We start from the raw sequence: 13170 nt of genomic DNA, 5'->3' as shown, positions 1-13170 counted from the left end.
GAATCGCTGCAGTCCCTGTGCTGCGGGTTGACCCACAATGCCGTTAGGGAGGGAATTCCAGGATTTTGACCCAGCGACTGCGAAGGAACGGCGATAAATTTCCAAGTCAGGATGGTGAGTGGCCTGGAGGGGAACTTGCAGGTGGTGGTGTTCCCATGTATCTGCTGCCCTTGTCCTTCTAGATGGAAGTGGCCGTGTGTTTGGAAGGTGCTGTCTGAGGATCTTTGGTGTATTGCTGCAGTGCATCTTGTAGATGGTACACACTGCTGCTACTGAGCGTCGGTGGTGGAGGGAGTGGGTGTCTGTAGATGTGGTGCCATTCAAGCGGGGCTGCTTTGTCCTGGATGGTGTTGAGCTTCTTGAGTGTTGTTGGAGCCGCACTCATCCCGGCAAGTGGGGAATATTCCATCACACTCCTGACTTGTGCCTTGTAGATGGTGGACAGGCTTTGGGGAGTCAGGAGGTGAGTTCCTCGCCGCAGTATTCCTAGCCTCTAACCTGCTCTTGTAGCCACTGTGTTTAAGTGGTGAGTGTAATAGAGTTTCTGGTCGATGTTGACAGATGACAGTCTTTTAAACCGAGGCCCACCCACCCCCCCCCCCCCCCCCGCCAACTGCTTGTTCCAAAAGAAGAGGGGCAGTCGTGTTTCTCTCTCTCTCTCTCTCTTTCCCCCCCCGCCGCCGCCGCCACAGCCTTGGCATATTTAAAAAGAAAATGGCTGGTGTGCATGTTTCTTAGCCTTCCTGAGAATTGCATGTCACCGAGACAGGAGACCCAAAGGTGCAAAGCTCTATAGAATAGGCAGCATCGCTTCATCTCTTTAAACAACTTGGGGCCAAACTCCAGAGTCAAAATCGCCTTGAGACAAGGGCAGACAGGAACCCCTCCTCTTTGATCAGAGTACAGCAAAAGTATGTTTGTACTTTTTTTTTTCCTTTTGATGTGAATCTAAACCTGAATCAAAATGTTTCATCACTGCAAAGTCTAAAATTGGCAAGCGAGTTAGCAAGGGGAGAAAATTAACTGGTGGTGACGAAGTATTTTGGTTAGAGGGTGGTCTCGCTAACCTGGTAGACAAAGGAGCTGCTGTTGTCCCAGCGTCCGTCATCGTTAAACCCCAACGCCATGTAGATTTTTACATAGATCTGTTTGATTTGACGGGTGCAGAAAGGGATTGCGAATAATTATCCTGAGGAGTTACTCTTTTAAGGGTAATTTTTTTACTTCTAAAGTAATTTATCTGTCTGGCATTAGTTCAAGTGGCTGCTATTTTTTATGATGAGATATAATATAATATATTGGTCTTTCTGTTTTCTTCTGCATCTATCTCTGTTCTTGACCTGTCTTGTTCTTTAGGGTGGGTGGGTCAGTCCGAGATGTGACAGTGGGGTAGTCATAGAATCCTCACTGTAGAAGGAGGCCATTCGGCCAATCAAATCTGCACTGACCACAATCCCACCCAGGCCCCATCCCCATGCATTTACCCTAACTAGTCCCCCTGACACTAAGGGGAACTTTAGCATGGCCAATCCACCTAACCCGCACGTCTTTCGGACTGTGGGAGGAAACCAGAGCATTTGGAGGAAACCCACGCAGACACGGGGAGAATGTGCAAACTCCGCACAGTTAGTGACCTGAGGCGGGAATTGAACCCAGGTCCCTGGCGCTGTGAGGTAGCAGATGAACTGTGCTAAACATCAATAGTGTTTCTGCTGCATGGTCTTAGAGGGGAACCTGGGTTTGGGACATAACCGTCAGCCAGCTTTTGACTCTCTTTTAATTTCCCAAACATAGATTGGAATATCCCTAGGGCTAGAGGTTTGGATGGAGAGGCGTTTGTTAGGTGTGTCCAGGAGAGTTTCCTGACACAGTATGTGGATAAGCCTACTAGAGGAGAGGCTGTACTTGATCTGGTGCTGGCTAATGAACCTGGACAGGTGGAGGATCTCTCGGTGGGTGAGCATCTTGGGGATAGCGATCATAATTCTATCTCCTTCACGATAGCATTGGAAAGAGATAGGATCAGGCAGGCTAGGAAAGTGTTTCTCTGGAGTAAAGGGAAATACAGTGTCATCAGGGAGGAAATTAGACGGGTAAATTGGAAGGAGGCATTCTTGGGGAAAAGTACCGAAGGAAAGTGGAGGATTTTCAAGGAATGTTTGTCTGGAGCTCTGCATGACAACGTTCCGATGAGACAGGGGGGTGTTGGTAGGGTACGGGAACCGTGGTGCACGAAGGTTGTGATGAACCTGGTGAATAAGAAAAGAGAGGCGTACAGAAGGTTCAGAGAGCTAGGAGGTGTTAAGGATTTAGAGGAGTATACGGGATGTAGGAAGGAGCTTAAGAAGGAAATTAGGAGAGCGAGAAGGGGTCATGAGAAGGCCTTGGCGGGTAAGATTAAGGAGAATCCCAAGGCTTTCTACAAATATGTCAAGAGTAAAAGGATGAGATGTGAAGGCATAGGACCCTTAAAAGGTGAAGGGGGAAAAGTTTGTGCGGAACCGTTAGAAATGGCGGAGCTGCTTAATGAATACTTTACCTCGGTATTCACGGTGGAAAGGGATCTGGGTGGTTGTACTGCTGGTTTGCGGTGGACAGAAAGGATCGAGCATGTGGACATAAAGAAAGAGGATGTGTTGGAACTATTGAATGGCATCAAGGTTGGTAAGTCGCCGGGACCGGATGGGATGTACCCCAGGTTACTGTGGGAGGCGAGGGAGGAGATTGCGGAGCCTTTGGCGATGATCTTTGCATCGTCGATGGAGACGGGAGAGGTTCCAGAGGATTGGAGGATTGCAGATGTGGTCCCTATATTCAAGAAAGGGAACAGGGACAGCCCGGGAAATTACCGACCGGTGAGTCTAACCTCAGTGGTTGGTAAGTTGATGGAGAGGATCCTGAGAGACAGGATTTATGATCATCTAGAGAAGTTTAGTATGATCAAAAGTAGTCAGCACGGCTTTGTCAAGGGCAGGTCGTGCCTTACGAGCCTGGTTGAGTTCTTTGAAAATGTGACCAAACACATTGACGAAGGAAGAGCGGTGGATGTGGTCTATATGGACTTCAGCAAGGCGTTCGATAAGGTCCCCCATGCAAGACTTCTTGAGAAAGTGAGAGGGCATGGGATCCAAGGGGCTGTTGCCTTGTGGATCCAGAACTGGCTTGCCTGCAGAAGGCAGAGAGTGGCTGTGGAGGGGTCTTTCTCTGCATGGAGGTCAGTGACCAGTGGAGTGCCCCAGGGATCTGTTCTGGGACCCTTGCTGTTTGTCATTTTCATAAATGACCTGGATGAGGAAGTGGAGGGATGGGTTGGTAAGTTTGCTGACGACACCAAGGTAGGTGGTGTTGTGGATAGTTTGGAGGGATGTCAGAAGTTGCAGCGAGACATAGATAGAATGCAAGACTGGGCGGAGAAGTGGCAGATGGACTTCAACCCGGATAAGTGTGTGGTGATCCATTTTGGCAGATCCAATGGGATGAAGCAGCAGTATAATATGAAGGGTACCATTCTTAGCAGTGTAGAGGATCAGAAGGACCTTGGGGTCCGGGTCCATAGGACTCTTAAATCGGCCTCGCAGGTGGAGGATGCGGTCAAGAAGGCGTACGGCGTACTGGCCTTCATTAATCGAGGGATTGAGTTTAGGAGTCGGGAGATAATGCTGCAGCTTTATAGGACCCTGGTTAGACCCCACTTGGAGTACTGCGCGCAGTTCTGGTCACCTCATTACAGGAAAGATGTTGAAGCCATTGAAAGGGTGCAGAGGAGATTTACAAGGATGTTGCCTGGATTGGGGGGCATGCCTTATGAGGATAGGTTGAGGGAGCTTGGTCTCTTCTCCCTGGAGAGACGAAGGATGAGAGGTGACCTGATAGAGGTTTACAAGATGTTGAGAGGTCTGGATAGGGTAGACTCTCAGAGGCTATTTCCAAGGGCTGAAATGGTTGCTACGAGAGGACACAGGTTTAAGGTGCTGGGGGGTAGGTACAGAGGAGATGTCAGGGGTAAGTTTTTCACTCAGAGGGTGGTGGGTGAGTGGAATCGGCTGACGTCGGTGGTGGTGGAGGCAAACCCGTTGGGGTCTTTTAAGAGACTTCTGGATGAGTACATGGGATTTAATGGGATTGAGGGCTATAGATAGGCCTAGAGGTGGGGATGTGATCGGCGCAACTTGTGGGCCGAAGGGCCTGTTTGTGCTGTGGCTTTCTATGTTCTATGTTCTTGCTCTTTCTTTTTCTCTCCCCTCCAAAACCCGTGCTTGAGAAATGAGAATACGTTGAGAGATGTTTATTTATTTATTAGTGTCACAAGTAGGCTTACATTGACACTGCAGTGAAGTTACTGTGAAAATCCCCAAGTCGCCACACTCCGGCACCTGTTCGGGTACACCGAGGGAGAATTTAGCACGGCCAATGCACCTAACCAGCACATCTTTCGGACTGTGGGAGGAAACCGGAGCGCCCGGAGAAAACGCACGCTGTCACGGGGAGAACATTCGGACTCCGCACAGACAGTGACCCAAGCCAGGAATCGAACCCGAGTCCCTGACGCTGTGAGGCAAGCGTGCTAACCACTGTACCACCGTGCCGCCCGAGGAAAGGTCCGCTTTTCTCGTTGCCCAACAATGAATTGTCCCAAGTTTTCCATTCAGTCTTTTGGTAATCAGGCGGTCTGTCACTTTCCACTTTCCTCTCCATGAGTCACTTGTATAAAATGCTGGTTTGGTCTCAACTGGAGTATTTTGTGTCCAATTCTGGGCATCGCGTTTGAAGGCTTTGGAGGTGACAGACCCAGTTTTGATGGAAGGTTAACGAGTTGAAATATTAGCTCTGTTTCTCTCCCTTCAGATGCTGCCAGACCTGCTGAGCATTTCCCGTTTATATTCCTATCATATTTATTCATTTCAACGAAATCGCTTCTTTTTTTTGGATTCCAGAGAGAGTAGACCCATTTTACTCTATCTCTCCTCAGAGAGGGCAGCCTGTCGGATACACTTGGGAGACTGCCCCAGGAGCAGCTGAGTGGCAAGGCGGGGGCCTGTTAAACAACCTGTCGCCGTTCCCTGGAACTTTGTCCCAGTAATTCTGATTTTAAAATTAGGCCCTTCAACCCTTGTCCCTCCCGCCTTCCTGCATCCAGTGCTTGCAGAGTGCAAAATATAACATCAAATATTAAATTAGACTCTTCTTTCATTCAAATTTAACGCAGCATTTAGATTTTAGCATTCCAGATTAAATAGATGAGCATATAAAATCATAGAATCCCTACAGTGCAGGAGGCCATTCGGCCCATCGAGTCTGCACCGACCACAATCCCACCCAGGCCCTATTCCCATAACCCCTCACATTCACCCTGCTAATCTCCCTGACACTAAGGATCAATTTAGCAATTCATTATATATGTGCTTATAGGTGGCACAGTGGTTGGCACTGCTGCCTCACAGTGCCAGGGAACCGGGTTCAATTCCAGCCTCGGGTGACTTTCTGTGTAGAGTCTGCACATTCTCCCCGTGTCTACGTGGGTTTCCTCCCACAGTCCAAAGATGTGTAGGGCGGCACGGTTATTAGCACAGCGGTTGGCACTGCTTACTCACAGCACCAGGGACCCAGGTTCGATTCCCGGGTCACTGTCTGTGCGGAGTCTGCACATCCTCCCCGTGTCTGCTTGGGCTTCCTGCGGGTGCTCCAGTTTCCTCCCACAGTCCAAAGGTGTGCAGGTTAGACGTGCTAAATGCATGGGGTTATGGGGATAGGGTGGGGGACGGATGGTGGCCTGGATATGATGCTCTTTCAGAGAGTCGGTGCAGACCTCGATGGGCTAAATGGCCTCCTTCTGCACGGTAGGGATTCTATTTTATTCAATAACTCTCTGGTTTGTCCGAAGCTGTTTTTTTGTTCTGAATGAAATAATTTTGCGTTTGTATCTATCTGCAGCAAACAGTTTCTCCAAGACGTCGCTGCCGACTGCGCAGGTTTCCCCGTCCAGTCAGCCAGGCTGGGTGTCTAGCCCAAAGGTATCTGGCACCACTATGAGCAAACCGGAGCAGCAGGATGATACACTGGTTCAGATGGCTGAGCATATCCCTGCTGGTAACAGGACCCCTATGTGTGCTCACTGCAACTCCATCATCAGGTAAAGCTTATTTATTAGTCACAAGTATAGAGACCTATAAGATAATGAAGGGGCTGGATAGGGTAGAGGTGGAGAGATTCTTTCCACTTAGAAAGGAAGCTAGAACTAGAGGGCACAGCCTCAAAATAAAGGAGGGTCAGTTTAGGACAGAGTTGAGGAGGAACTTCTTCTCTCAGAGGGTGGTGAATCTCTGGAATTCTCTGCCCACTGAAGTGGTGGAGGTTACCTCGCTGAATATGTTTAAATCACGGATAGATGGATTCCTGATCGGTAAGGGAATTAGGGGTTATAGGGATCAGGCGGGTAAGTGGAACTGATCCACTTCAGATCAACCATGATCTTATTGAATGGCGGGGCAGGCTCGAGGGGCTAGATGGCCTACTCCTGCTCCTATTTCTTATTTTCTTAAGTAAGGCTTGCATTAACACTGCAATGAAGTTACTGTGAAATTCCCCGGGTCGCCACAGTCCGGCATCTGTTCGGGTCAATACATCTAACCAGCACGTCTGTGCCACCGTGCCGCCTGTACAAGGCAAACCAGCAAAACTCCTTATTGAATGAATATTGTATCAAAAAGTAAATAATAGTTGCTTCGAGTCCACATTAATGGAGCAAAACATCCCAAGGTACATCGCAAAAGTGTTATCAGACAAGATTTGACACCAAGCCACATAAGGAGAAGTTAAGGGTCAGCACGGTGGCACAGTGGTTAGCACTGCCACCTCACAGCACCAGGGACACTGGTTCAACTCCAGCCTCGGGTCACTGTCTGTGTGGAGTTTGCACATTCTCCCCGTGTCTGTGTGGGTTTCCTCCGGGTGCTCCGGTTTCCTCCCACAGTCTGAAGATGTGTAGCATGGCACAGTGGTTAACCCTGTTGTCTTGCAGCTGTTCGATTCACAGCTCGGGTCACTGTCCGTGTGGAGTCTGCACGTTCTCCCCGTGTCTGCGTGGGTTTCCTCCGGGTGCTCCGATTTCCTCCCACAGTCCGAAAGGCGTGCTGGTTAGGTGCATTGGCCATGCCAAATTCTCCCTCATTGTACCCAAACAGGCGTCAGAGTGTGGCGACTGGGGGATTTTCACAGTAACTTCATTGCAGTGTTAAGTGGATTAGCCATGTTAAATGTGTTGGGCTATGGAGGTAGGGTGGAGGGGTGGGCTGCCCTTGCAGAGAGTCAATGTGGACTCAATGGACCGAATGGTCTGTTTCTGCATTGTAGTGATTCTACGGTTCTGCGTGGGTTTTGAGGATAAGTGCAAAGATTTGTTTTCTACTGGTTGTTCTCTCTTCACCTCACCCAGTCCACAGCCTTTTGAGTGGATGGTTATAACAGGAAAACTGACTAGTAATACCAGCTGTACAGAATAGTCCACCCATTTACCTCCAGCCACCCTCCCAAGATCCATTTGCAATGATTAGCTGTTCTCAGGAGCATTTCCCAATAGGTCACTGTACTCTTCCCATTTGTTGACTCGGCCAGGAGATGCAGCGGGGTGAGGTGGAGTTGTGAGGAAGAACATTTTTACACGGCGAGCAGCGATGACCGGGAACTCGCGATCTACAAGGGAGGCGGAAACGGAGATGGGCCAGATCCGAAGGAATCTTTCCCCCTTAGTAGAGGGGTCAGTAACCAAGAGGCCCAGATTTAAATTCAGGGACCGGAGATTTGGAGGGAATTTGAGGAAGAACTTTTTTTTTTCCCCAGAGGGTGGTGGGAATCTGGAACTCGCTGCTTGAAAGGGTGCCAGAGGCAGGAACCCTCACAACGTTAAAGAAGCATTTAGATGACCACTTGCAATGCCATAGAATACAAGGCTCTGGATCAAGTGCTGGAAAATGGGATTAGAATAGGTTCTTGGTGGCCAGCGCAGACATGATGGGCTGAAGGGCCTCTAGTGCTGTAAAGCTCTCTGACTCTATTACGTGGAAGTGACTTCAGAAGGAAATTGGCTATGCACTTGATAGAAATAAACTTTACAGCTGTGGGGCTAGAGGAATGGGACTGATTAGATTACTCTACAGAGGGCGAGCATAGAAATCATAGAAACCCTACAGTGCAGAAGGAGGCCATTCGGCCCATCGAGTCTGCACTGACCACAATCCCACCCGGGCCCTACCCCCACATATTTACCCACTAATCCCTCTAACCTACGCATCTCAGGACTCTAAGGGGCAATTTTTAACCTGGCCAATCAACCTAACCCGCACATCTTTGGACTGTGGGAGGAAACCGGAGCACCCGGAGGAAACCCACGCAGACACGAGGAGAATGTGCAAACTCCACACCGACAGTGACCCGAGCCGGGAATCGAACCCGGGACCCTGGAGCTGTGAAGCAGCAGTGCTAACCACTGTGCTACCGTGCCGCCCATTGAGCATGGGCTCAATGAACCGCATGGCCTCCTTCACTGCCGATAAATTGGAAGGCTGCCAAGTGCCAGATGGAAAGTTTGAGGTGTGGTTCTTTGAAAGTTGCGTTGAGCCTTGTGGGAAGCCAAGATTGAAATTGGTTCTTGGCAATGAAGGCTGACGCCCTCACCATGTCCTTTCCCCCTTGCAGCTCAGGGACCCAGTTTTGCGACATTTGTCTTTGCCGTTGTAATGGGGGCATTGCCCCTTGCTTGTTTCTACATCTCACAGCGGCTCTGGCGTCAATCCTAAACATGTTCCGACCTCGAGACCCCCCCCCCCCCCCGTTAGTACCAGTGAAAGCTGTTTAAGTTCCGTTTGGCATTGGTCTGTCCACAAGTCCGGTATCATTATAGATTTGTGTAATTAATACAACGTACTGTCAATTAGACAAAGCTGCCTCTTCTCTGGGCTAATATATCACTCCCTGCTTGAAAGTGGAGCAGTCAGATCACACAAGGCTGTTTCAGCGTAATTACAGCAGATCCCTCCTGCCCACTATTCTTTCGGCAACACAGAGGAGTTTCAAATTACCTTTCATTTTACACCTTCATAAAAGGCAAGTTAGCCAGTAACGCAAGCCGCAATCCCAGACACAAAAATGCATTACTCCGATATATCTCTCTTTTTAAAACAGTGTCCACAGGAATTAGAATTCCGGTGGTGTGCACACTGTTATTCAGACATTTATTAAATTCCTGCTGCAGCTGGTTAATCTGCCCATCTGTCGACAACAGTTGCCTGCTCTGGTTTCCGGATGCTCCCCCCCCCCCCCCCCCAAATGGGACTACAGTGGATGTGAAAGAGGTGGGAAGCTGATCCTACCTGGCGCAGAGAGCTTTTCCTCTTTAATAACAATAGTGCTAATGAATCCACCCGACCGGTTTGCAGCCACGGTGAGAGGTGAACCGTCGGTCGTACATAAGGGCCCACATTGTGGGGAGACGCAGGCAGCTGAGGTGAGCGCGGAGGTCAGGAGGAGCTTGTCGCGAGGTGGGAGGTTAGGTTGGAATTAGGTCGCTGCCACCACTGAGCGAGGGGAGACTGACTCATCCACATCCATTTAAAGTTTATTTATTAGTGTCATAAGTAGGCTGGCATTAACACTCCAATGCAGTTACTGTGAAAATCCCCTAGTCGCCACACTCCGGCGCCTGTTCAGGTACACTGAGGGGGAATTTAGCATGGCCAATGCACCTAACCAACACGCCTTTCGGACTGAAGGCCCATTGCCCCTAAATTGTGGGGAGGTGATGGCCTAATGGTTATCGCTAGACTATTAATCCAGAAACTCAGCTAAAGTTCTGGGACCCAGGTTCAAATCCCACTACGGCAGGTGGTGGAATTTGAATTCAATAAAAGATATCTGGAACTAAGAATCCATTGATGGCCATGAAACCATTGTTGATTGTCAGAAAAACCCATCCGGTTCACTATTTTTAATTTAATTATTAGTGTCACAAGTAGACTTTCATTAACACTCCAATGAAGTTACTGTGAAAATCCCCTAGTGGCCATGCTCTGGCACCTGTTCGGGTACACTGAGGGAGAAGTTAGCATGGCCAATGTACCTAACCAGCACATCCTTCGGACTGTGGGAGGAAACCGGAGCACCGAGAGGAAACCAACGCAGACATGGAGAGAACGTGCAGACTCTGCACAGACAGTGACCCTAGTCAGGAATCGAACCCAGATCACTGGCGCTGTGGGGCAGCAGTGCTAACCACTGTGCCACCGTGCTGACTAATGTCCTTCAGGAAGGAAATTGGCTGTCCTTACCCGGTCTGGCCTACATGTGACTCCAGAGCCACAGCAATGTGGTTGATTCTCAACTGCTCTCCAAAGGCAGCTAGGGATGGGCAATAAATGCTGACCAGCCAACAACGCCCATGTCCCACGAATGAATTAAAAAAATTATGCAGTCTTGTCTAGCAACACCCACCCAACTTCATCTTAGCGCGATAGTATATGTGCCCCAACCGAGCATGTTTTCAGTGGTGGGGTGCCAACCTTACCACCACCTTCCCGCTTACTTCCATATTACATGGGGTGGGCAAGCCCCAAAATCTGCAGTCCACCTGCCATATAAATCAATTGACCCCACCCCCGTAAGACGCTGCCCACTCCATAATACAGTTGGTGTGAGCCGTTGGGGCAGAGTGGGCAGGTTTTCTTTTCCAATATCCTTATAAAAGAGCGGAAATAAAATGGGGTGCTGTCTTCAAGTGTTGGGGTAGTTGCCCTTTGTCCTTTGTGCATCGGAGGCAACCTACCTGAGATGCTAACCTTCTTCCTATCCACCTGTTCTGTGAAATACTCCACTTCCAACCTAACCCGCCCAAAACCCCTGACTTCGCCCAATGGATCCTGAAGCAAGCTGTGTTCTTGGGACTTGCAGTCCCGGCAGCAGCCACTATAGCGTTGTTGGGGCTGCTGGAACTTCCAGCCAATCTGGCAGCTCCCAGGGGCAGAGGTGCCTCAGGCAGCCAGCCCATTTTGACCGTACACAGTGTTACGGCTGTGGAGCAGGTTGGCACAGGGAGTTGGCCCCACACACCAATGGACGGCATGGTGGCACAGTGGTTAGCACTGCTGCCTCACAGCACCAGGGACCCGGGTTTGATTCCTGGCTTGGGTCACTGTCTGCGCGGAGTCTGCACATTCCCCCCGTGTCTGCATGGGTTTCCTCCAGGTGCTCCAGTTTCCCCCCACAGTCCGAAAGGTGTGCAGGTTAGGTTGATTGGCCATGCTAAATTGACCCTTGGTGTCAGGGGAGATTAGCAGGGTAAATATGTGGGGTTGCGGGAATAGGGCCTGGGTGGGATTGTGGTTGGTGCAGACTCGATGGGCCGAATGGCCTCCTTCTGCACTGTAGGGATTCTATTACTTTGCTTCCGCCGGCGGGGTGGGTGGTGGGGTAGTGTGAGCCATCGGCCGCACATCCTTTAGCCCTCCCCATAATGTGCTGCCCTCTGTGTCAAACCTCACATCCCTCATTATAGTCTCCACTGCAGCACTGTGCTCCGTCAAAGAAAATGTATTTACAATTTAGTGCCTCCCATTCCTGCAGCTTAAAAACGCACGAGATCTTTTCAGCTTTCTCTGCCGGTGAGTCCGAGGTGACTTCCCTGAAATGACAGTTCGTTGGAATCTTGTACAAATGTTGACACTGGCAGATATGTCACTCGCTGGAGTGCCCGTTGAATAATGGATGAGGTGTTTAAGATGGCTCATTCAGCTGAACGATTAACAGATTAGCCTTTTGTCAGAGCACTACAGGCTAATTAATATCTGAAATGAGCATTTGTGTCAGATAATGGCCTCCTGAACATGATCTCGGTATAACAAGTGTGGAGCATGTTTGACTCATTCTGTGACTCTTCCTTCAACCTGTCCTCTCCTCACCATTGTAATGGCAAACCAGTTCTGCGTTCCCCACATCTAAAGCATGCATTGTCTTGCAGTAATGTGCAGTGATATGTAGGTGCACTGGTTTTCAATTTAATTTTGATATAATGATTGCAGCTGTAAAATGAAATGTCGGACACTAACCTTGGTTGATTTATTGTTTCTATCTGTAAAAAGGTGATAGCCTTCGAGTGTCAGGACTAATGCATCTAGAAGTGTACAAAACCAAGCAGTTAAAATGAGGAATTCTCTCTTGTGCTCTCTCTCACGCTCTCTCTCTCTCTTCCTTCCCCCCCCTCCCCAAGACACACATACATGGACATGCGTGCACGTACATGCAGTTTGGCTGTGAATTTCGATTTTGGGCGGCATGGTGACACAGTGGTTAGCACTGCTGCCTCTCCGCGCCAGGGATTTGATTCCTGGCTTGTGTCACTGTCTGTGTGGAGTCTGCACGTTCTCCCTGTGTCTGCTTGGGTTTCCTCCGGGTGCTCCAGTTTCCTCTCTGTCTGAAAGATATGCAGGTTAGGTTGATTGGCCATGTTAAATTGACCCTAGTGTCAGGGAGATTAGCAGAATAAATGTGTGGGGCTATGGGGATAGGGCCTGGATGGGATTGTTGTCGGTGCAGGCTCGATAGGCCGAATGGTCTCTTTTTGCACTGTGTAGGGATTCTATAAAGGTTAAATTGTTTTTTTTGGTTAGTTGTGAGTATCTAGGGTTAAGGAGCCAAGATCGTTAGACTGGGCTCACTGCTCATTGGCCATTGGTGTAATTGTATAGCACGAGAGACTCGAAGGGCTGAAGGGCCCACTCTAATTCCTGTGAGCAAAATGTGTCATGGAGCAAAGCTGGCCATTCAGCCCATGTCTCTGTCAGCTGAGAATGCAGTCTGCAGGTTAGGGTATTTCGGGTGCATATCCCATTGTTTTTTAAAATCACAGAATCCCTACAGTGCAGAAGAAGGTCATTCGGTCCATCGAGTCTGCACTGACCACAATCCCACCCAGGTCCTATCCCCATAACCCCATGCATTTACCCTCGCTAGTCCCCCTGACACTAAGGGTCAATTTAGCATGGCCAATCCACCTAACCCGCACATCTTTGGAGTGTGGGAGGAAACTGGAGCACCCGGAGGAAACCCACGCAGACACGGGGAGAACGTGCAAATTCCACACAGACAGTGACCCAAGGCTGGAATTGAACCTGGGTCCCCGGCGCT

General features: G+C 49.5%; 1 protein-coding gene across 1 annotated transcript in view; it reads left to right on the top strand.

Annotated features, from left to right (window-relative positions):
* Positions 1 to 13170, top strand: part of LOC144490493 (PDZ and LIM domain protein 5-like) — a 259977-nt gene that overhangs the window by 237703 nt on the left and 9104 nt on the right. The window contains exon 18 of the mRNA XM_078208260.1: positions 5932 to 6130. Within this exon, the coding sequence (XP_078064386.1) occupies positions 5932 to 6130 (199 nt within the window). The remainder of the gene's footprint in view (positions 1 to 5931; positions 6131 to 13170) is intronic.

The sequence above is a fragment of the Mustelus asterias genome, chromosome 1 (assembly GCF_964213995.1).
Source record: "Mustelus asterias chromosome 1, sMusAst1.hap1.1, whole genome shotgun sequence".
NCBI lineage: Eukaryota > Metazoa > Chordata > Chondrichthyes > Carcharhiniformes > Triakidae > Mustelus > Mustelus asterias.
The sequence above is the reverse complement of the archived record's forward strand: the minus strand, read 5'-3'. Positions and strand labels throughout refer to the sequence as shown.